This window comes from Maylandia zebra, linkage group LG5 (genome assembly GCF_041146795.1).
Source record: "Maylandia zebra isolate NMK-2024a linkage group LG5, Mzebra_GT3a, whole genome shotgun sequence".
Classification (NCBI taxonomy): domain Eukaryota; kingdom Metazoa; phylum Chordata; class Actinopteri; order Cichliformes; family Cichlidae; genus Maylandia; species Maylandia zebra.
The window spans coordinates 15,267,799-15,286,936 of record NC_135171.1 but is presented as its reverse complement, the minus strand read 5'-3'; the positions used below and the strand labels follow the sequence as shown (position 1 = coordinate 15,286,936).

General features: G+C 39.4%; 2 protein-coding genes across 4 annotated transcripts in view; both read left to right on the top strand.

The window, feature by feature from the left end:
• Positions 1–105: 105 nt before the first annotated feature.
• Positions 106–13,077, top strand: wdr1 (WD repeat domain 1). Of its 2 annotated transcripts, none has more exons than XM_076883841.1 (15): positions 106–264; positions 1,732–1,853; positions 2,382–2,472; positions 5,845–5,992; positions 6,347–6,527; positions 7,554–7,631; positions 7,712–7,792; positions 8,214–8,447; positions 9,079–9,168; positions 9,721–9,875; positions 10,107–10,194; positions 10,327–10,437; positions 10,568–10,741; positions 10,892–11,036; positions 12,191–13,077. In XM_076883841.1, the coding sequence occupies exons 1-15, from the start codon at positions 249–251 to the stop codon at positions 12,295–12,297; spliced, it is 1,821 nt and encodes a 606-aa protein (XP_076739956.1). In that variant the 5' UTR covers positions 106–248; the 3' UTR covers positions 12,298–13,077. The 2 variants fall into 2 exon arrangements, with proteins under 2 accessions (XP_076739956.1, XP_076739957.1); XM_076883842.1 differs by having other exon boundaries at positions 9,079–9,171; positions 9,724–9,875.
• Positions 13,078–15,072: 1,995 nt separating this feature from the next.
• The window catches only part of slc2a9l2 (solute carrier family 2 member 9, like 2), a 114,071-nt gene continuing 110,005 nt past the window's right edge, over positions 15,073–19,138 (top strand). For both annotated transcript variants that reach the window (XM_004545267.5, XM_004545266.5), the window contains exon 1: positions 15,073–15,192. The gene's annotated coding sequence lies outside the window, so the exon portion shown is untranslated. The remainder of the gene's footprint in view (positions 15,193–19,138) is intronic.

Sequence of the window (19,138 nt, the reverse complement as noted above, 5' to 3'; positions counted from 1 at the left end):
CCCTGGAACCTGAGAGACCATATTTAGGTAGAATTTATCCCCAAAGCTCGAGCGCACGGTTACTGGCTGACAGCCTCAGCGTGGTATCTGAGTTTACTATATATGGGCAAAGCCAGGCAGAGCGAGAGCTGCACCCGCTTCCGTGTTTGTGTATCAGGGAGGGTAGTGCAAAGCCACGGGCGCTTTTCTGTCTTCACTGTTTCATTCATCTGGAAGAGAAAAGCCAAGCCAGAGGCAGCGGAGAAAAAATGCCGTATGAACTGAGTAAGTCTGTCTCATTTCTGTGTCAGCAGCAGGGCGGGAAAAACAGGAACAAGGCTCTTACTTCGCGTGACACTAGTCGGCAGATCTGCTAGTCATCCAGGTAGCAGCTAGCTAGCCTCGCCCATAGCTGCGTAATTTTGACACTTCACCCCACACAAGAAAGACCAAAAAAAGCTTCGCTCATGCAACGATTCTGGCAGGTGTAGTACACACCTGTGTTTGGATAGCTCGGAGTGTTGTGCAGATGTTTTGGCACTCAGTGCAGCCGCTTCATGCCACAGGCAGTGGCTTTTTAGTTAGCTAGGTTGCTAGCCTCAGTCAGGAAATAGTTGTGCTCCCATTGCTTTGTTATGACATGTCCACACAGAGGCTGTCTGCCAGTGAAGCACTGAGGAAGTACTGAAGTACACATTTGTCGCTGGTCGAATGTCCTAACATATTTAACGCTACATTTTTTTTTTCTCATTGAATCAGTCGGAAATATAAATGGCGAAAACATGGCAGTGATTTATTTATTTATTTTTGGTCTTTCAAGGCACATTCAAGTTACAACCGTGTAGTTACTGCATAAGGCAGGATTGACTCGTGATGTATTCAAAAACCATTATGAGCAAGCAAAAGTGTGCTAGTGCATTTTGACCTGAGTGTATATCTCGTTTAGTTTATTACAATGGTATGTAAAAATTATGGCAAGCAAAGTGTTGGTAAATTTATAATAGAACTATAATAAAACATTTTAAATACTAATATTTGAAATTGCTGTATAATTTGTGCAATTATATAAAAATCGGTACACTTATTATTATTATTATTATTATTATTATTATTATTATAATAAAACAAGACTCATCAACATAAACCTTACTAAATGGATACTCTGTACTTAAAAAATGTGTAACTAAACAAAAGCAAATACTTCAATTACAAGCAGTTACTTGTATTTTTTTTTTCTTTAGTAATTTACAAAGTAGAAAATTCACCCATGTAATGATCAGCAACAAATCCAGACTTGTCTTTTACTGGTTTTCTAACATAGTTGGCGTCAAAAATGATGGCCCAAATTTTGAGGAAGTGCACCGAAGAACTTAATCTAGTTATGTTTTATTTTTGTTACTCCTTAAAGGTTGAAGTGTAAAACGCTTTGCGTTCAGGGAATTTAATAAGGAGGGTGAAACTGCTTGGTAGAACAATAGGAATAGACTTGGCCGTGTGCTCAAAGTGTCTGTGATAATCAGTAAGGTACCTGAAACCAGCTCCACTTTAAGTCCTATGGATGACTAATGAACGACTAGTTGATATAGAACACTTCTGTTAATAATAAAATCTGCTATCTGAAATGGCAGATTTTATTCCCAGCAGATAAAGGATATGCAGTGAAACACTTTTTCTATTTGTGTTTAACCCTGTCTGCAGTGCATTAATTGATGTTTTCCACATCTTTGATTTTATTATTTTCACTTTTTTCAGAACGTGTGTTTGCCAGTCTCCCACAGATGGAGAGGGGAGTTGCAAAAGTGATCGGTGGTGATCCCAAAGGCAACAACTTCCTCTACACCAATGGGAAATGTGTCATCATCAGGAACATTGAAGTAATTAAAAAAAAAAAAGTCTTAAAGTTGTATCAACATGATGCTGATTATTTTATTCATTTGTATTTACAAATCTACTGGCTATGACAGAATCTACTGAATGAGAGTAATGACCACATAAAATGTACAGCATCAAAAGCTAGCAGCCACATCAAAGACAGCATTTCACTCTACTAGTGGGTGGTTTTGTTTGTTGCCCTCCTGCTACACCCAGTATTTTTGGGCGTGTTCAGTATTGTGCCCTTGATATTCTCTGAAATCTGAGTTGCATGCTGGCACAATTACTGTTAGCATAATGCTGTCAGTTAGCACCTAATCTAGAAGTAGCTCAGGAAAGGATTTCAGCTTGTGGTTTACCAGTGTTTACCAAAATTTATTTTTTCTTTGCCAACACTAATTGTTGATTAGATGTTTGGGTTTAAGTGACCAATTGGAAAAATGCTCATCATTTATTTGCAATTTCTGAGCTAATCTAGCTAATCTTTCCATTTTTGTGTTTTGTTTTTTTTTTTCGTTTTTTTTTTTAAGAACCCAGCTATTGCAGACATTTACACTGAGCATGCCCATCAAGTTACTGTTGCGAAGTATGCACCCAGTGGATTCTACATTGCATCTGGAGGTAAAAGAGAAAAATACATTTGAACATTTGCAAGAAAGAGTTTGTAAACCTACTGGAATTTACTGATTTTTATCTAAAACATAATTAGGGATGAACACCATTAGAGTAAACAAAAAACAAACTGCTGTGCTTCTGACACTCAGTAACCACTCGCAGTGCATGCAGAAAAAAACTGGACTCCTTCTGCCGACTCGGGGCTTGGACCATTTTTGCAAACAAGCTCAATTTTTGTCTTTTTGGCATCAAAATGTTATCCCAGTAGTGTTACTGAACATCTACAGTGGGGCAAAAAAGTATTTAGTCAGCCACCGATTGTGCAAGTTCCCCCACCTAAAATGATGACAGAGGTCAGTAATTTGCACCAGAGGTACACTTCAACTGTGAGAGACAGAATGTGAAAAAGAAATCCATGAATCCACATGGTAGGATTTGTAAAGAATTTATTCGTAAATCAGGGTGGAAAATAAGTATTTGGTCAATAACAAAAATACAACTCAATACTTTGTAACATAACCTTTGTTGGCAATAACAGAGGTCAAACGTTTACTATAGGTCTTTACCAGGTTTGCACACACAGTAGCTGGTATTTTGGCCCATTCCTCCATGCAGATCTTCTCGAGACCAGTGATGTTTTGGGGCTGTCGCTGAGCAACACGGACTTTCAACTCCCGCCACAGATTTTCTATGGGGTTGAGGTCTGGAGACTGGCTAGGCCACTCCAGGACTTTCAAATGCTTCTTACGGATCCACTCCTTTGTTGCCCGGGCGGTGTGTTTTGGATCATTGTCATGTTGGAAGACCCAGCCTCGTTTCATCTTCAAAGTTCTCACTGATGGAAGGAGGTTTTGGCTCAAAATCTCACGATACATGGCCCCATTCATTCTGTCCTTAACACGGATCAGTCGTCCTGTCCCCTTGGCAGAAAAACAGCCCCATAGCATGATGTTTCCACCCCCATGCTTCACAGTAGGTATGGTGTTCTTGGGATGCAACTCAGTATTCTTCTTCCTCCAAACACGACGAGTTGAGTTTATACCAAAAAGTTCTACTTTGGTTTCATCTGACCACATGACGTTCTCCCAATCCTCTGCTGTATCATCCATGTGCTCTCTGGCAAACTTCAGACGGGCCTGGACATGCACTGGCTTCAGCAGCAGAACACGTCTGGCACTGCGGGATTTGATTCCCTGCCGTTGTAGTGTGTTACTGATGGTGACCTTTGTTACTTTGGTCCCAGCTCTCTGCAGGTCATTCACCAGGTCCCCCCGTGTGGTTCTGGGATCTTTGCTCACCGTTCTCATGATCATTTTGACCCCACGGGATGAGATCTTGCGTGGAGTCCCAGATCGAGGGAGATTATCAGTGGTCTTGTATGTCTTCCATTTTCTGATGATTGCTCCCACAGTTGATTTTTTTTCACACCAAGCTGCTTGCCTATTGTAGATTCACTCTTCCCAGTCTGGTGCAGGTCTACAATACTTTTCCTGGTGTCCTTCGAAAGCTCTTTGGTCTTGGCCATGGCGGAGTTTGGAGTCTGACTGTTTGAGGCTGTGGACAGGTGTCTTTTATACAGATGATGAGTTCAAACAGGTGCCATTCATACAGGTAACGAGTGGGGGACAGAAAAGCTTCTTACAGAAGACGTTACAGGTCTGTGAGAGCCAGAGATTTTCCTTGTTTGAGGTGACCAAATACTTATTTTCCACCCTGATTTACGAATAAATTCTTTACAAATCCTACCATGTGAATTCATGGATTCTTTTTTCACATTCTGTCTCTCACAGTTGAAGTGTACCTCTGGTGCAAATTACTGACCTCTGTCATCATTTTAAGTGGGGGAACTTGCACAATCGGTGGCTGACTAAATACTTTTTTGCCCCACTGTAAGCTTTGTGTGGTTTGTTGTTTCTTGTAATGGTGTTCTGCCCTTGCCCTTGGGTTCTTTTACACTTTATTGAATGAATATTGTAGTCTTTCTAGAATCTTCACTCCCAACAGTCTAGCAACAATCCTGATATCCTGTCAAACTGCAGATTGTGCATATCTCCTCTAATTTCATGCACTTTTGTAATGCTCCTTGCTAAGTTCCTATGAAAATTGCTGTTACGGCACAATGCACGTGAACCAGTTTTTCCTAGGAAGAGTAGATTGTGATTTGTGGACATTTAGGGACAAGGTTTTAACTGAAATATCTGAGTCCAAGTAGGTTTTGATGATGTTAATTGACTTTTATTTACTTTTTCCAGCTTGCATTGTGAGTTATTACTTAACCCTTTACAGCCGATCGGAGCGGGCACGCTCTGTTTTGCGTAACTATTTTTAAATCCCGGTAGCTCTGCAACCAAGTAAGCTAGCGCAATAATTTTTTTTGCATATGAAACTGGAGGAGTTGTACTTACATCTTATGCCATCAGCTTGTCCTAGGTCACAGTTTCCTTCCACATATAGCTTTGCAAAAACTGCATAAAAAATCACTTGCAGCAACAAAAACATGATATTCCAGAAACACGCTTCGCCGATCCATCAGCTGTTTGTAACACTTCCTACGTCCATCAGCGCGAACTATCGCATGACCTGCCCGAAACCGGAAGTGACGTCATTTTGCGGAAATGTAGTTTTTTTACGATCGGGGCCTTATGAGCTTGTGTTTTACTTGTTATGTGTTTTAAAAAGTTATGTTTGACTTTATGACTTTCTGTGTCGTTTCTGGGATGCTTAAGACTCATATTGCACTGCTGGAAATAGTTTATTTTGATGCATATGCTGTTATTTTGCAAATTTGCACTATAATATTTATTTTCGTTTTTCCTGCAGTATATAAAAATTGGTGTATTTCAAAAATAAAACTATGAAGACACTCAAAATAAATTTCCTGTGGTGGGAAACTAGTTTGTAACTTTTTTGTATTTACAGTTTTGAGGGATAAGCCTCTTAAATTTCTCTAACTAGAAATATATGTTAAAAAAACAAAAACGATTTTCAATTTTTTTGTAGTTTATAGCACTTTTTTGCAATTTATGTAATTACTATGCACCTAATGCAGACATATTATTAAAGTTTGGGCTATAATGGTTGTATTGATGTATAGCAACTTGAAATGCTCCCAAAAATGGCTCCACAGCATGTAAAAATATAATATAAGCTCTGGCGAACTTGGTTCTATGGTAGGTCTTAAAGGGTTAAGAAGTTGTGCTAAATTAAAACATGTTTTTAAATGGATTTGTCAGATTTTGTGTAGAATTTGGACCATAATGAAGGTCAAGTCACATTTTTATCAGTAGCCACTGCAAAAATCCTGGTAAAACTGTGTATTCTCATAGTTGCCACAATAATGTGACTGCTATGTAATCATGTTGCTTTTATATCCGTTAGATGCATCAGGAAAGATCCGTATCTGGGACACCACCCAGAAGGAACACATGCTCAAGTATGAGTACACCCCGATTTCAGGGAAGGTGAAGGACATTGCATGGACCGAGGACAGCAAGAGGCTTGCTGTTGTTGGGGACGGACGAGAGAAGTGAGTGTCAGGATTTTTTTTTATTTTTTTTATTTTTTTCTTTTCTTTTGGCGCTACACTGGCTACAAATTGATTCGTAGTTTAAAATCAACCATGGTAACTGTCTCATGAGAAACTTCTCTTACAGCGTTCACACTGATTTATTCCCACGTGGCACAAACTCACTGTTTGCTTTAGATATCAAGGTGATATGTTTGTGCACTTGCAGGACCAATGTTATTTATTTATTGTTTTTATTATAAAAAGAACTGTTTGCATCACTATTGTGCAGGAAATCGAAACCTTCTAGCACGTATCTTTCTTCCTCTAATTCAAACCTGGATCAACTGTATCGGTGTTCACTTGTCATTGTAGGTTTGGGGCAGTGTTCCTGTGGGACTCTGGCTCATCAGTGGGAGAGGTTTCTGGCCACTCAAAATTAATTAACAGTGTAGACATAAGGCAGAAGCGCCCTTACCGCCTTGCCACTGCCAGTGACGACACCTGTGCCTCCTTCTTTGAGGGACCTCCCTTCAAGTTCAAGTTCACATTACGGGTGAGTTGCATTTGTTGGCAATTTGAGGAGCTTTAGTAAAGAGGTGTTTGTTCCAGAGTGATTAGAGCTAAGCTGGATTGTTTGTTTTTTCTTTTTTTTTTTTCTTGGCTGTTGTTTTGCTGGACAAGTCTTAGAGAAAAGATGATCTGCTGACATGTGCTGGATTAAAGTGGTCAGAACAGCCAATGGCTAAATGTTGTCTTTGACATGCACTGGTAACAAAGCATTGCAGCTTTCCAACTTTCTCTGGCTTTAATATCTGTTGGCCATCTCAAATCTGCCACACTCTGTTGGGTTTTGACAATGTGGCCTTGTTTGCCTGTTTCCATATTACATAATCCACATCCCCATAAATTCTTCGAGAGTGTGAGCTGCTTCCTACAACCAGGCACAAAGTGTACTGCAGACTAATTTATTTGAAGTTAATATAAAATCCAGTTGGTCAAGGTACATAAAACGGTGGATATATTTGTTAAATTTTAAAGTAAATTACACCTTGTATTCCCTTTAAGAATTGCATTATTGGCTTATTAGTGGGGTGTTATTAAATTAAAACAAACAAGAATTGTAATCACAGCTATTGATCCCATGTCTTTGCTCTCCACATGAACCTTGTGCTATTTGTGTCATAGGTAAATTTAAATTCTCAAATTTGCCTATAACACATGCTTAAAGGAAAATCAAGGAAACATTTGTTTTCTTTAAGCCTGCATACTGGTCGGTCATGATGGTCTCAATTGAGGAAGGACTGAGTTTCTGTCGGTCATGAAGATGACTAAGCAGTCTTTTTTTTTTTTTTTTTTTTTTTTTTTTTTGTTAATTTATTTATTTTTTGCTTCTTCCTTCCTCACTTGTTTGAGACTATGTTAAATCTACACTATGACTATTGAAAATACTGGATCTACTTTCAATGTTTGGTTTCCATTTATGCACAAGACCAAATATTATGTGTCAAAATCAAACACTCATTTGATCCATAAAGCTAACTTCTATGTTGATTTCTTTTTAATTTTTTTCCACCCAAAGGACCACAGCCAGTTCGTCAACTGCATTCGTTTCTCTCCAGATGGAAGTCGGTTTGTTACAGCGGGTGCTGATGGTCAGGTAAGTGTCCGTTATCATGTGAAAATTAAAATGACTTTAAGCAAAATGTGTACCTAATTGTTTTTATTAAATATCCACAGATTTTCATCTATGATGGAACAACTGGTGAACGTGTTGGCTCCCTTGGTGGAGAGAAGGCTCACAAAGGAGGAATCTATGCTGTAAGTCTTTTTTAGGTTAAAAACCAAACTCCAGTGAATAATATGGATAGGTACATTAACAGTCTGCCTTGTTTAAAGGATCAATCCTAGTGTTTTACCTCTTTGCTACAGTGTTAACTTACAGTCACTTTGTTAAATGAATGGCTTTTGTTGTTCCGGAGAGCCAACTATAATCAGATTTGGCAGTCTGCCTAGAGGAATTATGTGCCAATAGGAATTATGCATGCTATAAACCCTTCTGTCCTCGAGTTACTAATCTTTTCTCATTTTTCTTTGATTTCTTTTCCACGTAGTGTTGGTGTGTTTTCTTCTATTGTTTAATGCCCATTCATAGGTTGCACAAACGGTGCTTACAAAATTTCTGTCTTTGCTCACATGCATTCTGACATGCTACGTTTCTGGGGTTTTTTTTCGCCCACAGGTCAGCTGGAGCCCTGACAGCTCTCAACTGATCTCTGCCTCAGGGGACAAGACCGTGAAGCTCTGGGATGTCGGTGCAACCACGGCTGTCACCACCTTCAACCTGGGCTCCGACGTGACAGACCAGCAGCTGGGGTGCCTGTGGCAGAAAGACCACCTCCTCAGCATCTCCTTGTCAGGATACATCAACTACTTGGACAAGAACAACCCCAACCGGCCCATACGCACAATCAAGGTCAGCCCCAAGAATTAAAGGATGCTATTTCTGGATAGAATCACTGATTTGATAATGATAATAATGGCAGTTTTGTTAGTTTTTTAACTGTGTTTGAGCTTCTGAAATACAATGGAAATTAAAGTGTCATAGTAGAAACATTTTCTACAGTGTTTGAAAACCAAACTTGGCATCTGTTAAATGTAAATCGCCATCAATATTTGCATAGCGATGGTTCAAACTGCATGCCTAAGAGTGCAAATGCACACTGCAGATCCTGCTTTACTGAGTTGCTTGTTTTCATACAAATTTTTTTTGTTTTCAAATGGGAAGATTAGTTTTTAGTGATGAAAGAGCAGTGTGCTCAACATTTACACGTGGAGGGTGTCTGTGTGAGGAGGCTAGAAGTGTCTTGTGACACATCTTCCTGATGTATCCATCATACACTTGTGGTGTTCAGTAGGTAAGACAGGAAAATAAGTCATTACATAAACTTCTCACAGAAGCATCTAAATATGCACTGTGGCTATTACAAAGATGAATGTTTTCAGTTCTCTGTGCTGTCTTTCATTTGTGTGGGGATGCAATACTGTAGTGTTAATGTCTTGTGTACCTTTCCATATATTCAAATGTGTGCTTGTTCTTTCTACAGGGTCATACCAAGTCCATCCAGTGTGTTACTGTTCACAAAAATGAAGGGCGGCCGTACATCTACTCGGGGAGTCACGACGGACACATAAATATCCTTTCAACACTTACTGATTGTCGCTAATGACTGTAAAGGTTACTCAGTGGGACATGCGTAGGCGTCCTGTCCTGCATGTAAGCTCAATCTTGCCCAATTGTTTTCAATATAAAAGAGGTTTGATGTTTTTCTGTTTAACACAAGGTCATTACACACTTGTAGTGATAATGTAACATGCCCTTTTTTCATTCATCAAATTTAATTAATTTCTATCAATGTAGATTTGATTCACATTGTGCAGGAGCTGAGTTTTAATCAAAATTTAAAAATCAAAATGTTAAAAATTTGAGCTTTTTAAATTGAACAATTACATTTTTACAACCTGAAGCAGCAGAACTTTCTAATAGTTTGCTTAAAAAAAGCCATAAATAAAAAATATGGCCCATCTACCACTATTGAATAACTCTTTAGAGAGCTTTGTTATTTGAATAGTGACGCAAGTTACAAAACAACTTTTCAGTTTTGTTTTTTGCAGGCATTTCTCAGACTTTCATATTTGCATAGAATAACTGCAGACATAGATAACGTTCCTTAACGTATCCCTCACATTACTGGGATGCAGAAACTGGAGAGAACGACTGCTTCTCAGGAAAAGGTCACAGCAACCAGGTTAGCAAGATCGTGACTGATGAAGCTAATGAGTTGGTGACTTGTAGCATGGATGATACACTGCGCTACACCAGCATCAGCAAGAAGGAGTACAGGTGAGGGGCCATGATGTGGCTTTATGAATAAGCCATTTTATTAATCATTTTACATTTGGTCTATTAAACAGAAGTTTGTCCTTGATAAGGTGAAGGACAGGGTTGAAGGCTAAAAGTACCTTTTTTTTCTTTTTTTTAAATGCATGCTTACAGTTCAATTGTTCATAGTAGGAAGAGGGTTGTTGTTCTTCTTCCTCTCCTCACATAAATAACCTCTTTGTTGGTTTCTAGTGCCTCTGATGTGGTGAAGATGGATTTCCAGCCTAAAAGTGTGTCCGTAGGGGCAGGTGGGCTGTCATTGGCTGTGTGCATTGGGCAGGTAATGTCTTTGCTTCAGTCATTACTGCTTGCATAAATCAGATCCAGTCATTCTTGCACTTGCAAGGTTGGTGATTTTTTTTTTTTTTGTTTGGGGAATAATGACTGCATTGTTATTCATGGCTCTTTGTAGATTGTCCTTGTGAAGGATAAGAAGAAAGTCTTCACATTGGACAATCTTGGCTATGAAGCAGAGGTTGGAGCTTTGCATCCTGGCGGCACCACTGCTGCAGTGGGCGGAGCAGTAAGTGGACACAGATAATCTCACCACATGTTTACATTCGTTCAATGTTTGTTGGTTCCATGTAATAAAAACACTATAGCTATCACAGAAAAGCTTGGTTGGACTCTGGATTCATTTTCTTTCTTCTTAGGATGGAAAAGTTCATCTGTACTCAGTTCAGGGCAACACTCTGAAAGATGAGGGGAAAGCTCTTGAGGTCAAAGGGCCCATTACAGACATGGCCTATTCGAATGATGGCGCCTATCTGGCTGCCATTGATGACAAGAAGGTTATCACGGTCTTTAACGTGGCAGACGGCTATTCGGTAAATATTTGCCTTTCTTAATGATCCTGTCTTCTGTTTGCTGCCTGTTACGTGGGTTTTTTTTTTTTTTTTTTTGTTTGTTTGTTTTTTTTTTTTAAATACTAATTACTGTTTTATGGTTGCCTTTTTTTTTTTTTTCTCCCCCATCAGGTTAAAAATGAGTTTTATGGACACCATGCCAAACCTGTGACTTTGGCCTGGTCACCTGATAACGAGCACTTTGCGACTGGTGGGATGGACATGCTGGTCTACGTCTGGACAGTTAGCGATCCAGACCAGCGGCTCAAAATCCCAGGTCTGTCTCGCAAGCAATCCACACTCAACACATCTAAGCGTGTTTTTAAAAAAGACTAGGAGTAACTATAGCTAAGCTAAATTTATACATTTACTGTTGGCTCATTTCACGGAACCATGAAGAAACTGCATCTGATTACAGTTCAGCTGAACAAACCTGCATAGTTTTCAAAACCGTCAAAAACGATTACAGCTGTGGTCTGATTTTTACGCCGGGCACAGCAAAAGCTGTTAGAAAACCAAATGCTGTTAAGTAACCCCAAAACAACTTTCCTGGGAACTGTCAGAGGAAATTTTATTCTCGAAAATATTTCGCTGTTGAATAAGTGATTTCTACATGTATACGTTCTTCAGATAAATGAATGGTTTGAGTGGCTTCTGTCACATTTTCTGCAAACTCTACTTTCTGTGTGTTACTGTAGTAATCGGTGTTTAAATCAGACGCATAGCACATTGATCAATGATCTGTTGTAATCAGTCACAGTGATGGAAAATGCCTGTCACATTTGGAGATTAAAACTGAAAAATATCCATCAAAAAAGACAAACTACTTGTCAGAATATACAGACACTTCATTTTCTTTATGGTAGCTTTCATGATGATTATCAACAAACTGCTTGTGCCTTTTTGGTGTCTTTACTTCTTATACGTTGAGACAATACAGACTTTAAAAAAAAGTGCATGTCCTGCATAACCAGTGAAAATGTGTGATGAGGAGAAGGAATAAAAATGCTGTGCAGTCCCACAAAGAGACATCTGGTCATCGTAGATAGCATTGACTCTGAACTGGATCTGCAATTAGGGTTTGAATCTGGATGCAGTTACACAGTGGGACTGTTACCATTATTTTTCTTATTTTCAATAAGGAATAAGCTTTTTAATATTAAATGTTTACTGAGCAATCATTGAAAAGAGGGTAAAAATAAATTAAATGGTCCTAAACTGTTACAAAGTTTATAAACTCAGTTTGTTGAATCTGCTTCTTAAAATTTAGGAGCAAAACCAGGCTTGATTTCTTAAAGAGTTGTAACTCACATCTCAGTCAGTATGGGATGTTAAACAAACTAAACTTTTATTAAACCCAGGTTCTTTTAGTTGAAGATGGCTTTTTTTTTTTTTTTTTTTTTTTAAATTGCTGTGATGTCTTTGTTGCAGACGCTCACCGATTGCACCACGTTAGCGGCCTGGCTTGGATAGATGCTCACACTCTGGTCACCACCTCCCACGACGCCAGTGTCAAGCAGTGGACTATTACATACTGAGCTTCAAGCAGACAAACATCCACATCTCCAGGGACAAGGACTACTGTTGAATTTAATTCTTTTTTTTCCCTTTTCTTTTTTCTCTTCTGTATTTTCCTTGTCTAAAAAGTGTTCAATGCTGTCTATAAACACCAAACTTGTAAATGATTTTGAGCAGTAAAAAAGGTACCACATGTGATCTGTTTAATGCAAATAACCTCAGCTTACAGAGAGGAAACGTGTAACAATGTGTGCTTTTACAGCACTTTAAGCATGATGGACCCAAAAAAATATTAATGAGCTCATCATTCCATGGGTATAAACTGTGGTTGGGGTCAATGCTTTCTGGCTTAAAGGAAGAACCATAATCTTTTTTTTTTTTTTTTTTTTTTTCCTTCTCTTAAATTGAACAAAAGTATGTTGGAAACAAAACCCGTTGGTTACATTCCTGAAATTAGCTGTAACTGGTTCCAACTGCAACTGCCTGTCAGTCTTTATTTTCAAAGTTTTAAGGTGGGTGAGTCTTTGCCTTTTGGCTTTGTCCTAGGTTTCATACTTTGTGGTTCACATTTCTTCTTGTTGGACTGGGGAGCAATAATAGGAACTGAGAGAAGTATGTGTACAATCAAGATGCTGCCTGTTTAGTTGAAGGTCCTGTGTTGTTGCTGTGCGTTTGGGCTCTCATTGCTTGTCTCATAATTATTATTATTTTTTTTTTCTATGTCTTTATGCATCCACTTACAAAGTGGAACAGACTCATGATTATTATTATTGTTAATAATAATAAAACTTTTTATGCAGGTTTCTTGTCACGCAGTAATCCTTTTAAACACCTGGAGTTGTAGACTGAACTGAGAATTTTCAGCACAGCTTCATGGCGAACATGAATAGATTGAACTGTAGAGGTTTACTAAGAGGGGCCTCCTGAGTGACCGGAGCCGATGAACTTCTTTAAAGGGTGTTTATGATTCAAATAATTTCCAGTCTTTTTTTTTTTTTTTTCATAAATATAACAAAGCAGAGGTGATTGAAATGTTTCCTAACGTATTTTCTCTCTGGTCTGTAGTACCATTTGCACATCCCTATCATTTTACATAATTTATTCAGCTGTTTGATTAAAAAGTCCTCTTTAGTATAATAGAAGCTGATGGTACTTGCCTAGAGGTCCTCATGGCATCAATAAAAGCACATTATTATTATTATTATTATTATTATTATAGCAATAGTTAGAACAGATTTTTGTTTAATGTGCAATGGATTATTTACTTAAAAAAAATAAAGTAAAAAAAGATAATGCCAGGCAAATTCTAGCTCCCTGAAAACTGTTTATTGAGCCATAGCACAAACAACTGAAAGGATGTGCTTTTACTTTGTAATAGTCAAAGCTTGTAAAATCAAGTTAAACTGATGGATATCTTCCAATTTACACACAGCATAACTTCAGGGAGCTGGCACTTGAGAAAGCATTGTGCCAAAATCAAAGGAAAAAGTTTAGACTTGAGAAAAAGAATTGATGCTTACAAAGCAGGAAAGCGAAGCATAAACACGGTTATGACAACTGAAGTGAGAAGTATCTTCAAGAAATTGAAAGAGAGCCACACAGTACAGAACAAGCCTGGCAGAAGTAACTGTAAGATATCAAAGACTCTGCGAAGAAAACTAGTGAAAGATGTGTCTAAAGATCCCAGAATAACTGCCAAGACACCAGTGATTGACTTAGACAGGTCAGTATTTGCAGTCTTAAGACAATCACTAGAACTCTGCACAGGAATGGACTGTGACGTTGCAGGCTAAGAAAAATTGCACTTTTGCAGAAGAACTGTGGGGATGCTTCAGTGTGTCTGAAACTGGGAATCTTGTCAAGATGGAAGGAATCATGAAAGCAGAAGCATATGTGAAATATTTGAAAGAAAACCCTCAAGTAGTCAGCAGCAAAACTGAGTGAGTGTATGCTTTGTCTTCCATCAAAACCTTAAACATATATCGCTTCTGGTAAAGAACTAAAGACCAAAGTAAACTGACATAAATCTGTGTGGTGAACTGAGGAGCAAGGTCCACGTAAGAAGATCATCAAATCTGGAGAAGCTTGAGAGATTTGACAAAGAAGAATGAACTGGGGTTACTCTAGAGGTGTGTTTGAGACATGAAAACAACACCTGACAACAGCAAAAAGGATACACAAATGAAGATTAACATCATTTGGGCTAATAATTTTGACCATTGTAGTTTTAGTGGAATCATTTTGTTTCTGTGCACAAAGTTAAACAATGTAACCATCAAAAATAAAACTAGGATGTTTGGCACTTGGGAAATACTTTGAAAACATGTATAGGTGGGCTAATAATTCTATCCTCATCTGTAAAGTAGGCCCGTGTCTCTCTAGCACATAGGGGTCACAAAAAAGATCTGTCTATTTTCCAAGTTCACAGCGTACTCGCACGGCAAGGTGTCCTTTAGAAAAAGCAGTTGAAGAAAGAAACAGCTTGACTCAAACAGGTTTTGTGTTGGAGTGAGAAGGAGCTCAGCTGGACTTCTTGAAGCAACCTGCTAGAGAAAGGCAAATAAAAAGGCAAGTGAAATACTATACTATGAGATTAAAAACAAGGACAGTCAGGGAAATGTGTTGATTAAAAATGATGTAAAGTGCTGTTGATGTAAAGAGATGTTCAAAGGTCAGCGCTTGTTAAATTGTTATTTTCTTCCAGCAGTAACATTATGTAATGCTATCAGGCCAATGATTGACTGAGTTCCTGTCTGAGCTGTGTTCTTTCTCTTTTCATGTCCAGCTTCAGCAAATTAAGTTACCCAGCAGGCTCTCATGTGATAATGATTACTTTTTAATTATGTGCCTATGGCTACTCTCTGAATCTGCAGGGAAACCCCGGCACTGGACAGAAAGATTCTTAAGAGGGTCTGGTGAGTTTACTCTCTCTTACGCTTGTTTATGTATTTTTTCTTTTTACAAAATGAATGCTGCTGTTATCAGGGGAACGTTTGGGAACTTTCCTGTTTTTTCCCACTTGTGGAAAAATACTTTGTTGACAGTGACATTGTAGTAGTAGCAACAATTTTCTGTCGTAACTATGTGAAGTCAGTGGAGTAGAAAGCACCAGAGAGAATGATCTCAGAGATAAAACAAGGCTAGGACATGAACTTTGTGTTGTTGGCACAATCAACAATCTATCTATCTATACTGTATATGAATAAAAGATCCAGTCCATTTATCTGCTGTTTTTTATTGTAATATGTCCATATCTGTCATTTTTATTGTACATTATTGCAGTATATATATATATATATATATATATATATATATATATATATATATATATATAAGGGGTGCAACGATACACAAAATTCACGGTTCGGTACTTTGGTGTCACGGTTCGATATTTTTTCGATACAAAAAAAATGTTCATGCCTTTTTAATTTGTCATTTATTAAAATTATAAATATATATTTTAACTCAAAAGTACAGTTTTTAAATTTAACCCTAACCCTTGTGCGTGTTTTTTATTTTGACAGCGAATGCGCACCTGCGGACCACTTATGTGCAGCCCTGGTTATTTAGCTTGTCATATTGCAGCCACAGAAATTATTTTGTCCATGAAACCATAAAGCTGCACTTTCTTTTTGCCTTATAGTCTGATTTGTCATAACTTTTCCGTTTTGTGGTAAGCTTTTCTTTGGCTGTCACTTCTTCACCCTGACCTGTCTTATTTGGCTCAGCAGAACTGAAATGCTTTTACACATGCACTCACATAAGCTCAGCAATTCTCTGCGCGATCAACCTCTCACATGTTTAAGCTTGCTGCGGGAGATTTCACTTGTCATGTTTGCATAGTAAGCTAACAATTAATAAGACGATGTCAGAGGAATTGGTGCACAAATTATCATCACTCACAGATCAGTGCTGTCGCTCTCTATACTAGGGCTGCCACAAACGATTATTTTGATAGTCGACTAGTCACCGATTATTTATGCGATTAGTCGACTAATCAGATCATCATCATCATCCAAAATAAACAAAAAGTCCTTCAAAAATAAAATGCAGCAACCATCACTGGACGTAAAACTACAGCTTATTGCACCAGCAACATCTGCTCTTATATAACTATCATTAGCTTACAGCTTTAAGCTTTTAAGGTGCTAACTAAAAATAAAGACAAGATGATAGTTTATTCAATTTTAATGAAATTTGCAGATTGTTTCGGTAAAGTTTAATAAACTCCTTGCTATCTAAAATATAACAGGACACCGGAGTATATTCTCCAGCATCTCACACTTCTGATAATCAGCTGTCTGCTTGACGTTTATTCAGCTGTGTAAAAACTATAACTTTAATCTCAGCCAAACCGATTTACTCAGGAACAAATAAAATACAAAAAAAAAAAAAAAAGCCAAACAACAACATTTTTAATTTATCTAAGTGACTCATATATATTTAACCTAGTGACCTAGCCCCCGGCTAGCTATCGAGCTAGTGGGTAACAGACGTCTCCGAAAACGTCGGAGCGCTTTTGAAAATATGTGGTGTCCTGATAAACTGAGCCGATATTTGAGGTTTACACAGCTACATTCTCGCCTGAAAATATGTTAAACGTTTATTTTGTGACCCAGAAAGAATAATAAGAGTAATATTAAAACTAACTAGCTACCGCCATTGTTGGAAACTAAGCTGGGCCGCGCTATGAATTCTGGGACACAGCTGCTTCTTCTTCTTCGGGGTTTAACGGCAGCTGGCATCCTTGTACATGCTGTGCTGCCATCTTCTGTTTCAGTCCGTTATTACACTCTTAAATCCTGCTATTATTCCTGCGTCTTTTGCGATCTTACAAAGCTTCAAACGACACGTCGACTATTAAATCAGTCGTCGACGATTTTGATAGTCGACGTAATCGTGACTAGTCGACAAATCGTGGCAGCCCTACTCTATACACAGTTCGCGCGATTGCAAAGTGAAAGCAAAAAAACAAGCGCAAATTCAAACGCGATTTCAATATGTCACATATTGACAGTGGCTCACCGATGCCAATGACATAATTACCCAGCTACATTTCCGAAAGAATGCAAAAGCATTGACATATATTTTTCCTTCCTACAAAAGCCCGACGGGCAGGGCAGAGATAGATTCTGGTAGCCCGACTGAAAAAATCGCTAGCCCCGGGACGTTGGGCTAGCGATATTGCGAGCCCTGTATCTGATTGAGGAATCACTCATCTTTGGAAAAGAGAGTTTATTACAGAGAAATGTCTCTTTCCAAAATAAAAGCTATACTATCCGCTTCTTCTGGGCTATATTCTCAGCAGCATATTAAACAGCTGTCTAAATGACTCGGCTAGCATGCTTGCTTTTTTTTGTCTGCTTCCACTTGTCTTTGCACTAGGATGATGTCGGCGTAAATGTGCAGTCATATTCGTTGTGTTCCCACTAGTGCTTTCAGGTTAATCTCGTTGAAATGACCTTAACGCCACAACACAGCAAATCTCCGTTAACGAGCTACTGCCGATCGCCCCGTGCATGGGGCTAGACGGCCAACACGTTAACGAGCTAACTGCGCTAACACACTAGTTCCCACCCATGTAATTGAGCATTGCATGGCACATCCAACATACTGTTTTACTTTAGTCCATGACTCGCTTACCTTCAGGGTCATACGTCACATGAAAACCAAAATAATTCCAAACGCCAGATCTGAATGAGAGTGGGGGAGGTCCATGTTGTAAGGGGAGCTTAACTTCTGTCTCGCTAGCTTGCCGTGCGCTCTTCCTTCTGACGATGCTGTCTGTGTTGAGCGCTCAGTGAATCTGCGTTCGACTACTCCGCCTAGGCTGCACTGTCGACCCTAGGCGGAGCAGTCGAACGCAGATTCACTGAGCGCTCAACACAGACAGCATCGTCAGAAGGAAAGTTGATAAAATAAATTACAAATTTTGTATTGTTCGATACATATGCGTACCGAACCGAAAGCACTGTATCGAACGGTTCAATATCGATACGAATATCGTTGCACCCCTAAAAAAACACCCAGCACGCCCCTGCGGGCGGTTTATCCTTCAAGCTCGGGTCCTCTACCAGAGGCCTGGGAGCTTGAGGGTCCTGCGCAGTATCTTAGCTGTTCCCAGGACTGCGCTCTTCTGGACAGAGATCTCCGATGTTGTTCCCGGGATCTGCTGGAGCCACTCGCCTAGCTTGGGAGTCACCGCACCTAGTGCTCCGATTACCACGGGGACCACCGTTACCTTCACCCTCCACATCCTCTCGAGCTCTTCTCTGAGCCCTTGGTATTTCTCCAGCTTCTCGTGTTCCTTCTTCCTGATATTGCTGTCATTCGGAACCGCTACATCGATCACTACGGCCGTCTTCTTCTGTTTGTCTACCACCACTATGTCCGGTTGGTTAGCCACCACCATTTTGTCCGTCTGTATCTGGAAGTCCCACAGGATCTTAGCTCGGTCATTCTCCACCACCCTTGGGGGCATCTCCCATTTTGACCTCGGGACTTCCAGGTTATACTCGGCACAGATGTTCCTGTACACTATGCCGGCCACTTGGTTATGGCGTTCCATGTATGCCTTGCCTGCTAGCATCTTGCACCCTGCTGTTATGTGCTGGATTGTCTCTGGGGCATCTTTACACACCCTGCACCTGGGGTCTTGCCTGGTGTGATAGACCCCAGCCTCTATGGATCTTGTGCTCAGAGCTTGTTCTTGTGCTGCCATGATTAGTGCCTCTGTGCTGTCTTTCAGTCCAGCTTTGTCCAGCCACTGGTAGGATTTCTGGATATCAGCCACCTCCTCTATCTGCCGGTGGTACATACCGTGCAGGGGCCTGTCCTTCCATGATGGTTCCTCGTCTCCCT

Excerpts from the sequence above, each read along its gene's own strand:
- wdr1 (XM_076883841.1), top strand. Across the intron at positions 5,993-6,346 it reads GTTGGGGACGGACGAGAGAA|GTTTGGGGCAGTGTTCCTGT; the intron begins GTGAGTGTCAGG and ends TTGTCATTGTAG. Across the intron at positions 6,528-7,553 it reads AGTTCAAGTTCACATTACGG|GACCACAGCCAGTTCGTCAA; the intron begins GTGAGTTGCATT and ends TTCCACCCAAAG.